This window comes from Lepisosteus oculatus, chromosome 25 (genome assembly GCF_040954835.1).
Source record: "Lepisosteus oculatus isolate fLepOcu1 chromosome 25, fLepOcu1.hap2, whole genome shotgun sequence".
Classification (NCBI taxonomy): domain Eukaryota; kingdom Metazoa; phylum Chordata; class Actinopteri; order Semionotiformes; family Lepisosteidae; genus Lepisosteus; species Lepisosteus oculatus.
The window spans coordinates 1,959,071-1,979,760 of record NC_090720.1 but is presented as its reverse complement, the minus strand read 5'-3'; the positions used below and the strand labels follow the sequence as shown (position 1 = coordinate 1,979,760).

Sequence of the window (20,690 nt, the reverse complement as noted above, 5' to 3'; positions counted from 1 at the left end):
TGCAGTCCCTCCTTATGGGAGTTTTGAGAGAGAATCAGGCTTCTCACAAACCATGCCAGGAGCAGAAGGCTTTCTATTAATGGACAACTTATGTATTTTCAGAAGTCATTGTTCATTTTTATGTTTTGATTTGTTTTTCAATCTCTGCTGTAAGGGCAGTAGCAAGGCAATGATTATTTAGTGTTTAGTGACATATACTTGAACAATATCATCTTAGAGAATTGTTGAGATTAAGTGTTTACTGTAATCAAAGCATGTCCATAGGATTTTTTTATTAGATGGAACAAGGCGTCGGTTAATCCTACCTATGAGACAGCAGTGTATCAGCGTTTTAAAAATTGCCTGCAGTTCCCTCTTTAATTCAACTAGTGAAGCTATTTGTCACATCTTACCCAGGGGTGGTATAGTAGAGTAAGTGCTGTAGGTGTCCTCCTATAAATAAAGCAATTTCTGATCCTTTGTGATAAAAAATGTATTGTAAATGCTGCTAGTTAGATTTGTTTTGTCCCTCTTTTTTATACTGCCACCTTTGTCTGTCCTGAGTTTTGATGCCTGTTTATAAAGTGTGTTAACGCTAAGATTTCTGTATCTGATGGAATACCATAGTCGCAATGGCTTTAAATGAAGAATCCAGGCCCAGAACATCCTTGCATGATTATTGTTGCATGCTATTAGTGTCTGAGCTGTGCTTAGCTTTAATGACTTGATCTGGTTCCTCTCAGCAGTGTTGAGTGGGTGGGATGTACATAACTAACTGCAGGGCATTCTGGGGGTCTTCTCAGCTGAGTCAGAAGCAATTGCGAGTCATTGAGACCATCTGTTGTTGCAAAGCTGCATATTTCAGATGCTGCTTTATTAATGGGCAGGTGAGTGATTGGAAGTCCGTTTACCTTTGCCCATATTCATCGAATCCCTGTGAGTTTGCTATATGAAGAAATACTCTTGTAAATGACCCGTTCAGAGATGTGGCAGCTGTGTCTACAGTGGGTACTTGTGCCTGCAACCCCTCAGTTAGGAGTTCAGCACTGCTCTGTTCAGTGCTGTCGGCTTCAATCAATAGCTGGGCATGTTTTATAGAGTGCGCCTCAGAGTAATTGAGGTTGAAAGCTCTTTGTCATGATATGCATTAGGTGTCCAGTGTCAGATTGTTCAGTCAAACACAGTCAATAGACGCTGGTTTTGAGGGCTGTGGTGTCCTTATAAATTATGTAGTCTTATTTACTCTGCAAGTAATGAGTCGGTGATTGATTTAATTGGAAAGTGCTGGAGCTGAATATAGGGTCATTTGTGGGTCCTCAGTCTTTCTTCGAAGATGTGCCTGACTGCTGTGTTGTGTCTGGAAAAGTGCTGCAGGTTATGTAACTGTCAAAAGACAATTAACCTGTCTTTGCTTTTGAGTGTGTAAATGTGCCTTCAGGTCAAACTTTCAGCATGTTGCTGCACCGGGTGCTTCAGTTAAGACGTGGAGTGTCTCGGGGTAGACGCGCTGCACTCATTAGTCATGCTGTAATTGGTGCACGCTGTTTCTGTTAAGTGTGACGCTCGTAAAAAGAAACCCAGGTGTGTTCTTACTTTAACATGCATGTTGGTTTTTAAGCTCTCCTTTTGGCTGTCTTAATTGTCGAGCAAAGTTAGTCCGGCTTGTCTGTCAGGATCATGTTTTACTGCAAGAATATCAAAGCTGTAATCATTTTAGTAGTTACCGCCACTGAGGCAGCTCTCCTGACATTCAGGCCTATAAAATTGTTTGAAAGAGCAGAGGTCATTGTTGCAGACAGCCTGTCCTGAGACGCATGTTTGGTGGCACAATGTCGGTGATGAATTCCCGCTTCGTGTAAGACTGAGCATCTAGCCAGAATTCCATTTCCTCTAAACAGCTGGAATATTTTTGCTGGTTCCCTGATGCATGTATAATAAAAGCTGGAAACCTACAATTCCTGTTTCTTGACCTAGAATAGAGGTGGAGAATAGGAGGAAAAAGAAAATACAAGAAGTTACATTAGCAGGTTTGTATTTTTTAAACATGTAAAATGCAGAGAAGTGTATGTTTTTGAAGAATTGGGAGAAGGCAATTTTGAAATTTTGTTTGTTTCAAACCTCTTTGTCTTTACCGCAGCTAGGTGTTTTCAGAAAGGATGCAGAGCTGGTGAGACCAGTGATCTTTATAAGATACCCTTAAAGGTTTATTGTCTTATTGTAGTAGCACCTCAGTGCTAGTTTAGGCATAAAGCCATGCCTCTTGTTTTGCAGAGCAGTTCCAGGCTAAAGGACTTCCTCTCATGTCTAGTTAACAACCCTTAATCTTGTTCCTTAGCTCCAGCAGATAAGCTTCCCTTGGAAGTGGGGGCTGTGAAAGACTGTTGTTTCTGCTTACTTTGGTTTACTTTGGGTTATCAGTTTTTTCAATTGAATTTCATCCTTGTTTTGTAGATAGCCATCTTAACTATAAACTCCTGTTTCTTTGGCTGGTTTACCCCCCTCCCCAGACTAAACTCGACCGAGGACAAAGAGCTTCTGTTTCCCTCAGTCCTTCCCTCTTGTGACCGCGATCTGGAATGAAATGCGTCACAATGCTCCCACTATAAGCGCCTGAAAAAAAGACCTGATAGCAGCGTGAGACTTGGGAAACGTGAAGAATGTGGAGGGGCAGGACCAGCAGCAGGGGCTTTTATAGCTGTTTTTTTGTAACCCCTTTGCTTTCACTGGATGAAAAGTCTCAAAAAGCCACACTCTTTTGTTTATTTACATTCTCTGGTCTGTCGCGGCATTGATCACTCACACTGTTAGATTTCACTGATTCCACAGTAATAACTCGCCCTGAATAAGTGATCGCCTACTAAGACCGGTCTAGTTCTTTGGCCTAATACTATTGTCATTTTTCCTTTCTCTGTGTTAGATACAGTACAGCTTTAGCTGTTTGTCCAATGACGTTGTGGGCTTGTTACGTGTTGGACACACCTCAGCTTGTGCTATATGAAACTGAGCTGGTCTGATAGATAGGTGCAAGTGAACAGAAGGCTGAACCTCGATGTGTTTTGGACTATTGCAGATGGGAGGTACAGTTATATTCAGATAATGGGTGCATTAAACGTTTTAGCTCAGAAGGTTCAAAAGTCCGGGTTCTGAGAAGGGAGGCCATGTAACATCCTATACCAACATTTAAGATTTTCCTATAAAATGATTTGCACATTTCTTTAAGGATGCTGAAATATTCCTTGTTAACACATGAGATTACTCAAGCATCACACTTATGTGGGCTTTGGTGGTCTTGCTGCATGTATGTTGGAGCTGCTTCTGCTGGGTCCGCTGTGTGCTGTGGCTCAGAGCTCCAGTCCTCCGAACCTTGCGAGCTGCCTGTTGGTGTGGCTGAAAGATCGGGTGTCACCCAGTCGCTCTCCAGGTGCTCATGTGAGCCTCACTTGCTCCGCAGCTGCGCAGGTGTTTGGAGGGGAAAGGCTAATAAAGTATGGCTTGACCAATCTAAAATGGGGTCATGTCATGGTTAACAAAAGGATAGGTGGGAAAAAAAAACTTTCTGTGCCAGAGGGGAGACTCTTTGAGTTATTGAGCGGTCTGGTCCCTGGCTTTCCCTGGCTTTGACCTGCTGGCTGGGGTTTTAATAGTTTAGTGAACAAACAAGTGCTTCCTTGAGCAAACAGCTGGGCCACTGCCAGAGCACCCTCTTAACATCCAGAGAGTTCAGCCTGCCAGCATGTTGGCCCTCTGCTATCAACCTGCCTGGGGCTTGTTCACAGGGTCCTGGGCTGTGGGGAGCAGCTGAGCGAGGGGTGGCGTTGTGCCCGGTGTAGGACAGCGGGAGGAAGTTGGGGTTTCTCTCTGAAACGCCACTTCAGAATCCCAGACTGCAGAGTCGTGGACAACGGAGAAGAGCTGAGTCCCTTAGACTGAGTCCTCAGTTAGCTTTCTGGCTCTTTTGTGCCTTTTATTTCTCCCTTTAAGCAGTTTTTATGAAAAGTTTCCCAGCTTGATCTACATCGGGTTTAAAAAAAATGTTTTTTGTTAAACATTTTCGAAGAAAGGCCCCCTTTTGACTGATCTCCGTCTTCTGAACTAGCAGCTTATTGACCTGAAGATCTTATCTAGCTATGTCTGAAAGAGTCCAGAATTGTGGTTAGTGCTTTCTTTTTTTATTTGCAGCTCATGTGTTCTGGTCCTTTACTGGAGGCTTTTGGTGATTATAGATGCATTTGTCTCCTTTGTGTTTTCTTGTGACAAACGTCATAAATTCAACAGATTTGTGACGGATGTAATTGGGACAGCAGTGGTCATGGATCCAGACCTGTATCTGAAGGTTGTGGGTTCAAATCCCAGTTAAGAAACTACTGTTTTTGTTCCCCTGAGCAAGGTATTCCCCCCGAATTCTTCAATTAGAATACCCAACTATATAAGTCACTTTGGATATAAGCATGATCTAAATTGGTAATAATCATTGGTTATTTTGTTTTGTACAGCAAGCTTAAATAAATTAATGGGGAGCTTTTTTTAAGTGGTCTACGTTTAGCACCTTTTTTTAGGTTCCTTTTAGGTTTCAGCTAAGAGTTGTCAGGCACCAGTCTCAATGGGTTCAATTCCTAGAGTGTTAGCTGTTTTGATGCTATTCCTCACATGGGCTCACATGTTTGTGTGGGTTTCCTCAGGGTGCTCAGGTTTCCTCCCACAGCCCTAAGACACACTGGTAGGTTAATGGGCTTCTGGGAATACTAATGCTGTTGCAATTAATTTCTCTGTGCTAGATCCACTACAACTACAACAGCCGTTTGTGTCCAGTAATATCGTGGGCTTGTTAAATGTTAAGGACACACTTCAGCTGATGCTTTATGAAACTGAGCTAATCTGAGAGATTGGTGTAAGTGAACAGAAGACACTGCTGCAACATACTGCCACATGTCGTGATGCATAGCGATATTGTGATATGTTGTGACATACTGTGACGTGTCGAGATCTCGTGACATGCAGTGACGATGCACTATAGCGTGGCATGCTGTGATATACCCTGACATGCTGTGGCAGGTCATGACACACCGCAGCACACTGAGATATATCGCGACAGCCCCGTGACGCGTTGTGACATATCGCGACATACCCTACAGTTTGTCAAGCAGTATGTTATAAATCCATGACCTGTTGCTATATTCGTGGCAGCCTGCGATACTTGTATATCATGGCAGGGTCACAACATGGTGTGACAGCCCCGTGACAGATCGCGATATATCACAACAGGCCCGTGATATATCACGATATGCCATGACAACCCCGCGGTATGTCACCACAGCCCTGCGACTTTCCCTCGACATAAAGATATATGCCGCGACCACCCAGCGATATGCTGCCATATGCAGCGATGGCCCTGGTATGCCTGAGTTTTTTTCCCACTGGAATTGTTCAACTCTACATTGAGGAGGTGTTCTTTAAACCTCCTTCATGTTGATGGACAGCGAACAGAACTGCACGGATCCGTTCCATATTTCATGGGTTATGACAACAGTTTCTTTTAAGTCCCTGCTATAAGCTCCTGCAGTTATTTAGGTGACTAATGCATGAGAGTTGCTATGTGAGGTATTCAGCTGCCTGGGTGTATTTTTCCTGAATGAAGCACGTCTGGTTCCAGGGTTCAATGCTGTCATAACAATGTAGTCATAAATTCTTCATGTAAGTATGCCTGTGCTGTCACTGCCACATATGCTAAATAGCTTATCTGTTTTGTTAAAGGTTTCGTCTGCCACAGGAGCTCGTAAGTGGATGCAAGGCAGGCATGTCATTATAGTATTAGATGTCCTTAGGTTTCGCTATGCATAGTAGTTTTACATACCGATCATAGTATAAACAGATTCAGTTTTGAGCAGCCAGGTGAACCCTTGAACTGTGCTCTGGCATGAGGGGAGATGAGTATTTTTACTGGAGCAGAAGGAGTTTGAGATTGTGGTTCTAGAGTGAGCCTAAAGGTTTTATTGGGAGTTTTAAATGGATGATGAGATAGGGCATGAAAAGTCTATTAATGCAGCACAAACGGCAGGTTTGTCCAGTTTGTTTATTTGCTGCTCAGTTGATGATAAAATCCTGATCGCACTTCAAACCAGGGCCACAGACTCCAGAAACTTTAAATTAACCTGCTTTTTTCCTTGATTTGGGAGGTCTCCTTATGTTTCTTTTTAGATCCAATCCTGCATGCTGAAGGTAAAAAGGGCTTTCAGACGCTTTGTTTTTTATCTCGGACAATTTGCTTACTTTCATTCTAGATCTGCTTCAGGGTCAGGTTGGTGCTGAAGGCCAGCCGTTCACACTATATTTACAGCACTCGGCGTGGAGTCTTTGCATAACCACAGCGCAACATAAAATAAAAAAATGGGAGTTTTGGTCGACAAGCTCCCAAGTGCTGGTTTCATGACTAATGTTCCAAAAGCCCATTCCGTTATTTCCGTCCTTGTTTCTCACTAACAAAAAAAAAAACCTGAATCTGTTATCATCAGCTCATCCCTGCCTTAATTCTCTACCAGTTCCCTTTGTCCCCCTGGAATGCTGGGAAAAGAACACGGAAGCACTGGATGTAGTCCATTTGTGGTAACCGTGGAAACCGGGGGGTGTCCAGACACACTAATTTCCTTTTGGGATGCAGTGCCAGCTCCTGCCATGCAGGAGGGCATGTTCATGTGGGCATGATGACTGTAGCATGTTCACACGTGTGTGTTAGATTTATCATTACTGAATCTGCCAAAATACATTTTGGAGGTGAGAAGATCCTGGAGGTAACTTCCTGGAGGTTAGCTCTTTTATTTAATGAATCCTGAGCTGAAACTACAGATCTCTTGGTTGGAGTTTTTTTCCTACTCAGCGATAATAGGAATGTGGTTCTCAGGAGATTTTAAGTCACTTATGAAGCGCTATAGTTGAAAGGCAGCCTTCTGCATGTTAAGAAACCAAACAAAAATGGTTCAGGTGAAACCAATTATTTAGGTCTATTAAGGTGTTATTACAATGATTTAATTCAGGGCTCAGGTGAAACAAAGTGCAGAAACAGGTATCCCTGTACACTGTGTGCACGGGTATTTCTGTCAGTATGGGGACCAAATCCGATAATTCCTTCAGAAACGGATGAATCCAGAAGTGCCAGAAGTGTTTGTTTTGGACCAAGTTTCACCCTGTGTCCCTTTTAATTTCAAAGAGTAGAGAATAGCGCAGAGAAATGTGAGCACCTCCCACCCTTACTCCTTCTAAGTGCAGCAGTGCAAAGGTGTGTGTAGGAGGGTGTGAGTTTCAATAGAGTCCTTTATTTTCCACCTTTTCAACAAAGCTGTCTGCATTTCAGTTTGTCATTTAGATTTCGACTTTGCTGAAAGTGCTGTTTTCAGTTGCTGACAGCTGGAAGGTGATTTTATTTCACTTCAGAAGGGGCCTGTGTGTCCTTGGCTTGGGTTTGCCTGGTAAATGCTGGCCTGTTGTCTGTTCACTAATCTGCTGAGCCTTTCTTTCAGAGCATCTCTATCTGGGCTCTGGGCTTTAAAAGTCTTGTCAGTGTGCTCAGAACTTTGCCGATATTTTTCTTATATAAATTGTCTGAAGTTGCAAGTGACACTGGCTCCAGGCCATTGCAAACAAAGAGTCCCTGCCAGAACAGCAGTACTTTCTAGAGCTCACTTAAACTGCAGGAAATAAAATGATAGAAACCACACCACAGGCAGTGTGGTAATCTCATTGTCATCATATCCCCATTTTCACTTGCTTTGATGTTTAACTGGAGGCTTATTAAGTGTGTTTACTAAGCATTAACATGTGGCAAAACCTAAATTGTTTCAAATTGTTGAGTAAACTTGGGGGAAAAAAATCATGCATATCAAGTGCACATTAGTTTTTAATTGTGGGCTTTTTATCTCCGGTGCTCACTCCACAGAATAGTGAAGCCTTTTTATTTTTGTTAGCTTCTTAAATGTAGCGTTTTATAGTAAAGCATTTCTGCCTTTTCGTTAGTGTTGGAACAAGACCTTGTGTAGTTAATCCATTGAAAAATCCTAGATCTCTTATAAGCCTGTGTGAGGTTTTATTTAATCAACATTCAAGCTACTTTATGGTCTGTAAAAAAAAAAATACTTAGTGAAACTAATTTTTTGCGGTCTTGAAATATTTGTTTGAAAATTCATGTGACTGCACTGTTTTTCTGAAGGTTTTACACACCGCAGAAATTAAGAAGATTACAGTAGTGGTTTACCAGTCTGGTCTGGAACCCTATTCAGAGAGTTCCACTGTAGCTTAGGTCATCCGGGGCCTGCTTTAAGGAGATTAAACAGCTTTATTTGCCTCTGCCTTACCCACAGCTGTGGGGGAATCGGTGCACTTAGTTAACTTGCAAATGATTTGTGAAGTATAAATGTTTATCCAGACGCATTTATAAGACTCACCATAATAAACAGATATGCCTGAATAGATTCAATTAGATTTTTTTCAAATGTTCAAATTGGTTACTTTTGCAGTTAGAGACGTTTAGCACAATTTGTATAATATGCTTTTCTGATTAAATGGTAACAATCATTTTGTTAACAACATTTTAGAGTGAGAAACACTCTTACATTGTAGTAATAAAAGCGGTAGATGAACTCTGCGGGGTGTTAGGAAATATAAACGATTTTTCTGAGAAATCCTCTTCCTCATTAAATACCCATGCAGTTAAAATGTCTGGGTGGACATATTCTACCCTCTATGCCGGAGGCTCTTGTTTCTGAGATGTGGAGTTGAGGCTCCTAGTGATTTCAGTTTTTTCCACACACAGCCAGTTCAGGTGGAAAAAGCTCTGCTGGTCTCTGTGCTTTGCTCTGCCGTCACGTGAGAGTATGGTCGTGTTTTGGCACCTGTGTGTTGCTTCCCCTCTGAAAGCCTCTGAATTCTGAGAAATGGATTTAAAAAGAGTTTTAAAAAAGTAAAATGGAAGTGCTGGAAAGACAGGGATTCATTCGCACGTGTGAAGGAGGAGTCTTGTGAAAAGAAGCAGGTACCTAAAAGGGGACCTGTCTCCCCCAAGGCATTTTGCAATGAAACTGCAGACTGGGCAGAAATGAATTCTTCTTTCATGCCTGGATCTGGGAACACGCTTCTCTGAACTTGATCAGGAGCGGATAGTGGTCTTCGGCGAACAGCTGTGCTAGTATTTGAGCAGGCCGGGTTCGAACTGTTACAGCTCCAAGGAGAAGTAGCTGGAGACATTCCCAGAAGCCAGAAGGATGAGATGGATTAATCCAGGGAGGCCTGAAAGCCCATTATCTCCCCACCCCCCTCAGCTCTGAGATTCCTGAGAAGGCAAACTAGTGTTGAGGGCACGGAACAGTCAACACACAATAAGCCCCAGCACTGACATGTGGGCTCATAGTAAATACCTGGCTATTCTACACCTGATCACTTTCCAGTCCACTCTGTCGCAGTGCTTTTTTCTCTATTTACTGCCGGTGTCCTACTTGGTATTTAGACAATATGTCTTAATACTCTCCCCTTCTGGTAAGCATTATAGGAGCATAAAGGCACACACCTGCAAATTCAGAGACGGCTTCAAGCTGTCAGGTTTTTAAATTCTACCTCAACCACTGATTCACACTGATGTTTTTTTTTGCACACTGCTTGTGCAGTTTTATTGAAGTTGAGTGTTATTTAACTTTGTTGTTGTTGTTGTTGTTGTTGTTGTTGTTGTTGTTGCTGCTGCTGTTCTGTGTTTTAGTTTGGTGTTTCCTTAATGTCTTTGTATTGGAACATAAGCATTTCATTGCACTTGTGCATTTGACAGGTTATGTCGGTAGTGCCGATGGCCATTGTACAAATGAAAGAGCAGACTGAAGGAAAGCATGTTATACTGTATCTGTTGATGTATGTAGTTAAGTATAGCATGGTTTTTACTTTAGGTAATGCTAATAACGTTCATGTGACCCCGTTTTCTGGTTATCCAGAGTGATTGTAAAAATACTAGACCTATTCTTATCTTGGTTCAAAATTTCAAATATCTAGGGGATTTTTTAGTTTAGGTTTAGGTTTTATAGTTTGCGGGCCATTACATATCTATATTGTGGGTTTTGCTGCAATTATTTGACAGTTTCACACAAAAGACTTCCAGACCAGGCGCAGGTTTGTTTAAGCCCATGCGGTTTGTCCTGTGGCCAGTGTGGGTGGTTTGGGTGACGACGCTGTGACCGATGTCTAGGGCTGTCTCATGATCTTCTTCATCTTATCTTTTGGTCTCACCAGCAGTGGTGAGAGGTGTTTCCCCTCTTTACAATGAAGCTGCCAGTTCAATTCCAGTTTGAGGTGGGACTGCCACACATTGGAGTTTTCTGCCCCGCAGTGATGGTGTTCAGCTGGAAGCTGGGTGTCTTTGATGAAGCAAGGAGGAGGATGCTGGGCACTGATCCTGACCTCACCCTGTGGGTGGACACTCCACACGCTCCTCTGCTTTGGAGTGTGTCTTGGCTGGCAGGCCCTTGCCAGTGCACGCTCTTTCTTGTCAAGGGCTCTGTCCTTGGTGCGAGGCCCAGGCTCCGGGTGTGAGCGCCGCTGAAGCTGCTCTCCAGAGCTCCGCAGCGCCCCCGCCTGGCAGGCCACCAGCCGACTGCGGCCATGCTCCCGCGGTCCCTGAGGCGAAGGGCAGGGTTGGGGTTAGTCGGCCTGGACAGTCCCGGTGCCTAGTGAAACGATGCCCCCCTGTGGGCTAGCGAGGAACACGCCTCCCCTCCAGTCGATGCTGCACATCCTTGTGATGTTCGTGCAGAACCTCTAGCGTGTCAGAACAAGGAGCACAGGGGTCAGAGCCTTGCTGTGCCTCCTCGTTCTCCAGGGGTGGCACAGGTGTTGCCCTCCAGAGATGTGCAGATGCAGTTGTTAGGTTCCTAAGTGGGTGGGGGTGTATCATTTAAAAAATCAGGTGGTTCTAAACTTAAAAAAAGACGTAGGTCCTACTTCTGGTACCTTGCTCTACCAGGCACGTGTGTAACAGTCAAGGCAGTGTGGTTGAAGCCTTCAGCAGTAGGAGCTCTTCTCTAGACACAAGCTTAATTGGGTGATCCTAGCTCAGTACCTTCCTGCTCCTAATTTTTGGTGCAGAACTTGAAACAGTAGTTCTCTTGATGGCTTTCTTGGGGGGATTGTAATTAAATGTTAAGGAATAATCCAGCTGTTATCTGCTTTATGAAGCACTTTGAGGTGGTGCTTAGTTTGAGACGTGTCATACAAAGCACAATGACCCATCAGTCGCTGTTTTCTGTCCTATATGCTGCTTGTTTGCAAGATTTGATCTTTGTTTAAAAGTATTGAACAGCTTCAGAGGTGCTTAAACTGTTTGGTTAGGACGCTGGTTTTAAAGGTTTTGTCATTCTTTTCATTTTCTAGTTAATAAGCATAAACCGTGGATTGAAACGACGTATCATGGCATCGTCACGGAGAACGACGACAAGGTGCTTCTGGACCCGCCCTTGATCGCTCTGGACAAGGACGCGCCGCTGCGCTACGCAGGTAAGGCACAGGCGAGCCGTGCTTCCCGTTTCCCCGCGCGCCTGCCGGGTCCGCCTCCCGCTCCGCGAGCGACTCCGACCGACGAGCCTTTCCCAGCGCCTCGTCCCCACGTTTCCGACCCTTAAGCGGCGAGTCCGGGCAAACCAGCCCAGCCGGATACCTGGGAGATGTGGGAAATAATGGAAGCCCAAATCCTGCTTTCTCCTTCTTTTTAGCAGCCTTGGGATTTCAGCCACGCAGGTTTGGAATCGGGACAGTTTTCCATGACAAAGTCTGGCCAGTGAACCGTTGGGAACACCAGCAGTGTTGAGGTCGATGTTAATGGGCTGCTCACCGAAGCGGTGTTGGACGTCGCTCTCCAGCAGTGACGTGAAGCCTGCCGTCCGGTGGCATTAACTGTAGGCAGCAGTGTGTAGAAATGCAGCTGTCCAAGCTGGGGATCAGTTCCGTCACCTGCGACTGCTGTGCAGTGGAGATGTCTTATCATGTGCTTCAGTCTGTGTCGTTATCCCGGGCCTGTGGCCATAGTGAGGAGAGGCGTGAAGGTCTGGGGGTTAAATCCACATTGAGACAGGTCACTGAATTGTCATGCCTCAAGGCTTTCTGGTACTTGAACACAATATAATGTGAGGGAGCTCACATAGCTCACCTAGCCTTTAACATCTCAATGATGAAAACTGCATTAGTGTTACAGAAGCCAATACTGCAGCAGGACTTATAATACTTTATAAATGTGTTTTATAAAACCCATGGTTATTCTCCAGGATTTCAATTGATAACGTAGACTTTATCTCGTTATTTAATCTGGCGCCTTGTCCAGTACCAATATAAAACAACTAAAACCCCAAAAGTTAGCTTTAGCTGACTGTCAGTGGAACAGTACTAGATTTCTGCTGACTTTGACACGGGATTTGGTCAAGTTTATCTGTAAGATATTTTTGATTTTTGTCTTGTCATTTAAGGATGCAGCAGGGGCCTCCTCGCTTTTTTTATTTTCTTTGAAGATCAGAAAAAATGTATGTCTTTTTATCTTCATTTTTCAATGAGGAGGACTTAAAACGACACGCTAAACCAGGCCGTGTGTGTTTGGGTCTTGCAGGACTGTCTTTGAACAGGCATGTTGACCACGTGGCTTGTTTTTATGATAAATGACCACGTACTGCGGCATGCAATTAAATGTGCAGCGTGCCCCTTTATCTCCAAGCAGTGGTTTCCAAATCGCTTGGATCTTTTTTCTCGGTTTTAATGGAAACGTACTTGTTCTCCTAGGGTAGCTGCGCGGCAGTTGGTGTTAGATTCCAAGCTGTTGTTCATTTTCAGCGGCCAGGCTCTTCCCAGAGCTGTGCAGCTGACGGGAGCTGGCCGTGCCCTGGACTTTGTGTTGACGCAAGCGGGTGTTGCGGTGTGTGTGTGTGTGTGTGTGTGTGTGTGTGTGTGTGTGTGCTCCGCCACCTCCCAGGGGTGTCGGAGGGGTAGCCTGGTTACCGGCGCTCGCGCGGGGAGGCTGGGGCCTCCAGGGCTCTGCCGCCGTGTCTCCCTCTGCTGTCGGGGGACGGCGTGCTGGCCTGGGCCTTGCCAGCCCCTGCGTGCGCAGAGCGAGCGCCAGCGGTACAGCCGGTGCTTAAGCTCGCCAGGCGCCTGCCCCCCCGTCGGGAGACCTGAGCGCGGTCAAGCCGTGCATAGCTATTTCAGTGCCTTCGCTGAGCGGAGTGATTCATACCGTCGCATGACCCTGGGAACTCCCGGCGCAGACGAGCGGCGACGGTCTGAATTCAGGACAGATGGTCCTTCGGTGTGGCTAAGAAGCTTTCTACACTCTGGACACATGACTTCACTCCCCCCGCAGTTCTAGAGGTTGTCATTTAAATGGCCTTAGTGCATGCTTTTCACCCTTTCTATTAAAGAAAGCTGCGCTCTTTTCCAGATTTGACCAGCCCCACACCAGCCCATGCACACTTACAGTCTACGGGACTGGTTGATTTATTTCTGTGGACGTTAAGCACCTCTGGTCTGGTAGCTGGATCTCGAGGTGGGCGAGGCAGTCTGACGGGAGCCCAGCTGGGGGCAGGATGAGGTCGGCCGAGGGGCTGGGTACCAGGTGACGGCGCGCTGCTGCAGGGAGAATGGAGATGAGAAGCACAGCTGTGCGTTAAACACTTCAGCTCAAGGCACCAAGCGTCCCAGATCCTGAAGACGCTGCTTGAGGGCTCCAGATTTGTATTGCGCCATCAGGAAGTTCTGTCAGACTCCCCGACAAAATATCGGGGCAAGTTTTTTTTCTCCAAAAAGAACAGATGGATCTCTCCCAGTTTCATTGCGCTTTCATTTTTTTTTTTGTATGCCGCTCTTTAATTTGTTGGTATGATTTTCTTTTGTGTGCTTCCCTTTTTTAAATGCCACTTTGGGGTGAATTTTTTTTATTAATTTTTTAAGGGAAAAAAAAGGATTAGGTATAGGGGTGTTTAAGGTTTCAGAGTTCTGCATATAAAGTTATAAATAGTTGTGAGTAATCACAGCTGGCAAAAGTCTTCTGCACAAATGGTTAGAAAGGATGATGCACACGGTTATATCTCATTGTATCATAAGATCAGATCACTTTATTGACCATATACAATTTATAGTATTAGGAATCTGTCTTTGTGCATATCCCAACTTGCTCTCCATGAGACACACAGACAGGGAGAGAATCATGAAGTTATTATTTAGTCTCATTGAAGTAAAGCTTTGCTGTTTTTGGTTAAGGAAGGACATGGAAATCAGGTTCTTTCAGGAAGATTCAGAAGCCTGGCGGGTGGTTCCCAGTCAGAGAGGCTATCTGTTGTACTGCTTGCTGTGAACAGCCTCACCCAGGGGAAAAATCCATTGCTGCCCACAGTCGTAGTGAAGTGAAGTGACAGCTGGTCAATGATGATGTAATACGTGGTTTCAGATTGGTGAAGTTTGCAAGGGCATTGGGGTTCAACCAGTCTGGTGGTGGGGATAGTCTTGGGCAGCCAGAGCTGATGGTAGTTATGATGTGGCTGAAAACTGAAGAAAAACGTACATCTGAAGCATTAGTAAATGGCCGAGCAATAAACATAGCTTCTTGTGCTCAAAAGAAACTCAACATGTTTGAATGAAAGAAATATGAAATACAGATGGAGCCATAGTTTCAAAGACATTTTCCTTCTGGAAAGTAACAATTTCAAGAAGAACTGAAATGCTGGACCTCAGTCTGACTGGTGCTTGGTGTAATGGAAAGTGTACAGGTGGGATCTGTTTTAATTGGTATATTTCGAAATTCATATGCCTAATGTCAGCATTATTATATCCTAAATCAAGAAGCTGATGTACTGCTTAACTACTGTGTAATTATTGTTTATCCTGATTTTTTTAAATGTGGAAAGAACTTCCAGTCCTGCACTGAATGGTGCTGTCCCCTCAGGTCTGTATCATTGGGTGTGTCAAAATCCCAATGGTTTTCTCTCTTTATGCCCTGAAGGTAAACATGTAGGTCTGACTCGTGCCTAAGAACTGTGGCAGGAGAAAGGTTTGCCGCTATGAGCAACATAGGCTGAAAAATGAAAAAAAGCAGCTTTCCATTTCATTCGTTTCGTGCAGATTGCTGGTGGCGTGGGAGTTTTTCTAAGTACGAGATTACCTGACCTGCAGTAGGTCTCTAGCCAAAAACAAAAACAATTAAGGTGCCTGAAAAAATGTGGAGACAAAGTACAACCACTGGCTTTCTGGTCCAGCGTTCGAGGACAGGCCTGACATTTTTGTGCTCTGCATGGTGGGGAGACCTCGTGGCATTTATACAGCCCAAACCAGATGTTTTTGATGAAATGCGAGAACTCGTGTAACATTTAGCTCTGGGCAGAGGTAGAGGTCCTGCTGTGTGGTTTTCAGGATACAGTTCTGGCTCTTTCCGGTGGCCTGTTTGTGGTATATCTTTTGTCAGATGCTCACAAATACCTTTTCATTGATCTCCCCTTGAACCCTGCCCCCCTGTATTTGCCGTTTGTACTCAATACTCAGTCTCTCTCTTGTGTAACTGACCTGGGTTTCTTTTTTCCCTTTGTAGAGAATTTTGAGGTGACTGTCACCAAAGAAGGTGATAATGGGTTCTCTTTCTACCCTTCTAATACTGTTTTATTAACCCACTAACCCCGGCCCCCCTCCTCACAGGGAATCAGCACTTGACACAGAAACTCCTGTCATGTTCTGTCATCCGTTGTCCCCGTATTCTTTCGTTTGGGTTTTTATTTTTGAAAAGAGAATTGCTGATTCGCGTAAAAAAAAACAACAAACTGGATGAAAAGCGATGAGCACCTGCGAATGAAATTGTTAGAAATATCAATGCATGAGGCATCCATTTTACTGCCCAAATCCCTACACACCACAATAGACTCAAAAACGCCACAAATTATTTTGGTATGTACTGTAAATAATTTTTAATACAGCCCACGTGAGGACTGCACTTTTGTTGAAGGCTGAATGGTTATGGATTAGTAGCTCTCTCAGCCCTTTTTGAGTTTTCTTAATGTTTTTTCTCAAAAAGTGAAAACTCAGCTCAAGACAGACTTGTCCCGTGTCTGTGAGGCCAACACTCATGTCCCCTCCCCTCTTCCTTCAGTCCCGGCTGTAGCATGTGCTCTCAGTCTGCCGCTGACATCCGTGGATGACCAGCAAGTCGATATTTCTAACACCGACTCTCATCCAGTGCTTTTGTTTCAATCCCCTAGTTTTCTTATTATTTTGGGGGGGGCTGTCGGAGGGGCAGACAACATTGCACAGGAAGTCTGCTTTTAAAACAAACAAACAAACAAAACTGCAGTGGATTTAAACCAGTGACAGAATTTCTGAAATGGTGCTGGACCTGAACTCAAAAGCTTTTTTTGGTCGCCATCTGTTTTCTTTAACTGCATTTTAACCTGTTATTTTTTTTCATTGTGCTCTGGTAAACCTGAGCCAGCAGCGGCAGCGTGGTATTTATATCCAGATATATAAATATATACGATTTGTACGTTGCAGAGATCTTGGCCGTGCACTTTTGGTTTTACATTTTTCTCTTTAGCTGGGGGGGGTATCTTAAGTACTCCTGTGAAATGCCTGTCTGCATCTTTCGGTTTTCTTTCCAGCATGAATGAATGAATGCGATGTGAACCCAGTGGCTTGGGCATCAGACTGCTCCTTTTGTAACAAAAAGTTTGCCCTCCCCCCCTTTCAGCACTCACCCCTGTTTAAGCACAGTGCTTTTTTTTTTGCTTTCTCCACAGACCCTCACAATGTACACCCTTGGCTGCCAAAACGTTTGGGCCTTTTTTTGTTTTTGTTTGTGTGTTCTAACTGTGCTGACGATGTGCGGTACAGGCTCCGGTTGGTGTTCTCACGTTGTGTGTTACGCCTCCCCCCTCCCTGGTTGTCGCCATGTGTAGGTGAGATTTGTGGGTTTAGGATCCATGGGCAGAACGTGCCCTTCGAAGCGGTGGTCCTGGACAGGTCCACCGGCGAGGGGGTCATTCGGGCCAAAGACAAGCTGGACTGCGAGCTGCAGAAGGAGCACACCTTCACCATCCAGGCCTTCGACTGCGGGGAGGGGCCCGACGGGGCCAGCGTGAAGAAGTCCCACAAGTAAGAGGCGCGCATGGGGCCTGAGAAACGCCATTGAAAGGAAAGGGAAGATTTTCAATCAGACCAGACTCTGCTGTGCTTTTCACTCACAGAATAACATTGTTATAATCCGCCCTTTGCTGTTGGCTGTGCATGTGTGCTGTGTGATAAGGTAGATGTGCGTTCTTTTACGCTTGAGGATGCCTAGTGACATTTTGCAAGACACAAGATAAACCGATTTTGATTATTGGTTGAATTTGTTTGTTTTTTTGCCAGTTTTCTTGCTGCCTGTGCGCAAATGCAGCAGTATCATTATCGACCATGTTTCCCCTCCAATTATGCAGAAGGTCCTCTTTCAGCTCATTACCGTGGAAGGCAAGAAGGCAAGGGCACTAGAGTTCCCAGCCTGCAGATTAGATCTGAGCTCGGTGTGGAGTGGCGCTTCAAGCTTTGCACTCTTATCCAGGCAGCAGGAATGATTTTCAAGCCATTAAGCTCTTCTAGTATGTGTACTTAGCTGTTTAATAATAATAATAATAATAATGTAATAATGTTTCTTTATTAGCCCTATACAATTTCTTGCATTAGGAATTCGTCTTTTCGCATACCCCAGTTTTTTCTCCAAGGAGACACAGACACACAGACAGGGAGAGAAGCTGGGGGTCAGAGCGCAGGGTCTGCCATTGTACGGCGCCCCTGGAGCAGTTGGGGTTAAGGGCCTTGCTCAGGGGCCCAATGGAGTAGAATTCCTCTGCCGGCCGCGGGATTTGAACCATCAACCTTCCAGTCACACTCAGATCCTTAGCCACAGAGCCACTGCTCCGCCCTATTCTCGGGGGCTCCAAGTGAAGGTTAATTTAAGAGAGAAATGCTTTTGTGAAAGCATTATTTCACAGACTGCAAGTATCCGTGCAAGTGATGTGCCTTTTAGTTACTTGCAAAGGATGTCTTCATTTCAAAATGGGTTGTTAGGGAAGGGAGACAAATGGCAGTTTAACAGTCATGTCAGAAGACAAATCTTGACACAACAGACCATGTCCTCGTGCTTTGTGTAATAGAATTATAATGCACGATAGATAATCGTAGTGGATTTCCATTTTGAATTAAAAAAACTTGCATGGAATCGTGCTGTACGTGCCTGTCAGATCGGGCGACTGAAAAAGGTCGCAACGATAATGACAGGTGTCATTCACAAGAATTGTGTGCCCATGTTGTACAGCATAGATCTCCACTTATTATGATACTATTATTATGTCTCCCTAGCCTGATAGTGCTCAAATACAGTAGAATTCACAGTGACTTTCCAACCAGTGGAAGAAGTACAGATAATTGCCTGACATTTTGTGTGTTTCTGTTTAGTATGATTTATCTTCATTTTGCTATAAAGCAGAGCTTGCTGTGTTGCCTAACTTGTGCTACAGCCATGATCCATCCATTGTCTCCGTGCAACACATGGAGTTTGTAACTAAAGTTCAGGAGGGACGACAACAACCAAGTTCAGTCCAACTCGGCTGTCGGTAATTAGCAATCACTCAAAAATCACAATAGATTTTTGGCATCCCACCTCCACCCCACTCTCCTCACTCTGCAGCTGCCTCTGGGTCACTCCTCACTCTGCAGGGGGGTCCCAGCCTCCTCGTCCTCTGGCCAGGAGGTCAGCCCTCAGCCAAGCGGGTGAAGCCAAATGTTGATTAAACACTCCATAATCCTTTCAGGACATATACACACTCTCTTCTTTGCAGGTTATCTGAGGGCTTTAAAATGTGAAGTTCATGTCAAGGGTGTTTTACAGGTTTTTCATTTTGGTCTTATCTGCCGAGAGCTCATTTCTGTTTCATTTTGATTTTCACCGTGGCAGGGCTACAGTGCACATTCAGGTGAACGATGTTAACGAGTACTCGCCAGTTTTCAAGGAGAAGTCCTACAAGGCCACCGTCATTGAGGGCAAGAAGTATGACAACATCCTGAAAGTGGAGGCAGTGGACGCCGACTGCTCCTTCCAGTTCAGCCAGATCTGCAGCTACGAGATCGTGACCCCTGATGTGCCCTTCACCATTGATAAAGATGGTGAGTCTCCCCCCCAGCTCACTACCTCCTCCGCTGGTGCCTTGTGGTACTACAACACCCCCCACTCCTCTGCATCAGGCTGTAAACAAATACACATTGAGCACAGCTGGACTATTGCATACTGAAGTGTCAGTGTGTGCTCCATTTTGTGCCTGGTGTTTTACAGTAGTTTGATATGCAGTGAACTAAGGATCATCCATTCCTTTATGAAGGCAACTTACAGAGTCAGATTCAGTGACATTAATGAGGAGAACAGTCCTCTTGTTCGTCATCTTGAGTGGGCCTAAGCTTAATGTCACTGATGTCCTGGATTGCTGAGTTTACCTCTGAGGAATGTGAATGTCTGAATGAAGTCCCTACACCATATTTTCTGTTCCTGTCTTAAATGATTCAGCTGTCTTAGTCTGTCTGCCTGTCACATTCCCCCCAGGCCAGAAATACATTTGGTTATTATTGTTTTACTGCCTCTATAAACAGCAGTCTTTCTTGTAGAGCGGTGAGCAACACTGAAAACAATAAGTGTTATACTCCAGTCACTAGTAATATTTTCATTATTACAAGTGTAATTGTCATGATGTAATGATAACGGCAATGTGTAAGTGTCTCTTTGATTTAAATTGATTTATCCACAGTCTGGTTGCAGAATCTCCTAGATATTTCTCACATATTACTTCTTCCAGTATACCCTTCTGATATTTGGAAAACCCCTTTGTTTCAGTGTCATCTGTAGTGACCTGGAAGTGGTAAATTTGAGCTAGATTTTAAACATTGATTTGATCTGAAGAGAGTTTAAACTGAGATGAGGCCATTGGTCTTTCGAACACTTTTGCTAGTTAATATTTAAATGAGCTAAGTTTCTTGAAAGGAGGCTAGGTATTAGCTTCAACAACATGACTGGATAGCTTATTCCACACTCCCACCATTCTTGTCTAAAGTAGTGCCTACATTGCAGGAATAGGTGACGGAGTGGAGTGCTGGCTTCATTTTTAAGAATTAAATGGGTTTGTAACACCTGTTGGGCGATAAGCCAATTGGTTGTTATAGAAGGGAGTTCTGTTTTGTTAACCCAAAAGACACCACCTGCAGTGTTGTTACTTTGACATGCGATTTGCATTTATCAGATGCATTCTTTATCATTTCTTATTCTATTCATTTCTTATGTTACCTGCCTGCTGTGTATCCTTTTGTCTTTTCAAAGTGAGCTTGCTCAGCTGCAGGTAGGCTTTGTTCTTTAGCTAACTTTAGGAAGTTGCAAAGGGGTGAGTGCGATTAATGGTGAGCTACTTTCTGTCCTTTTCTGTCTGCTTTATAAGGCTACATAAAGAACACGGAGAAACTGAACTACAGCAAAGAGCGTCTGTACAAACTGACTGTGACCGCCTACGACTGTGGCAAAAACCGAGCATCCGAGGACGTCCTCGTCAAAATAAACATCAAACCCACCTGCAAACCTGGGTGGCAAGGTACTGCACAGCTCTCGCCAATTGCTGAGCCATTTTGTCGCCATGCTAGACTCCAGTTTTGTTGCCAGAACA

General features: G+C 44.5%; 1 protein-coding gene across 7 annotated transcripts in view; it reads left to right on the top strand.

The window, feature by feature from the left end:
• The window catches only part of clstn1 (calsyntenin 1), a 40,642-nt gene that overhangs the window by 4,787 nt on the left and 15,165 nt on the right, over positions 1-20,690 (top strand). For 4 of the 7 annotated variants that reach the window (XM_015337138.2, XM_015337134.2, XM_015337135.2 and 1 more), the window contains exons 2-6: positions 11,374-11,496; positions 15,560-15,589; positions 16,914-17,109; positions 18,947-19,155; positions 20,469-20,618. In XM_015337138.2, coding sequence (XP_015192624.1) covers positions 11,374-11,496; positions 15,560-15,589; positions 16,914-17,109; positions 18,947-19,155; positions 20,469-20,618 — 708 coding nt within the window. The remainder of the gene's footprint in view (positions 1-11,373; positions 11,497-15,559; positions 15,590-16,913; positions 17,110-18,946; positions 19,156-20,468; positions 20,619-20,690) is intronic. The other 3 variants (XM_015337136.2, XM_015337137.2, XM_015337140.2) reach the window with 1 other exon arrangement.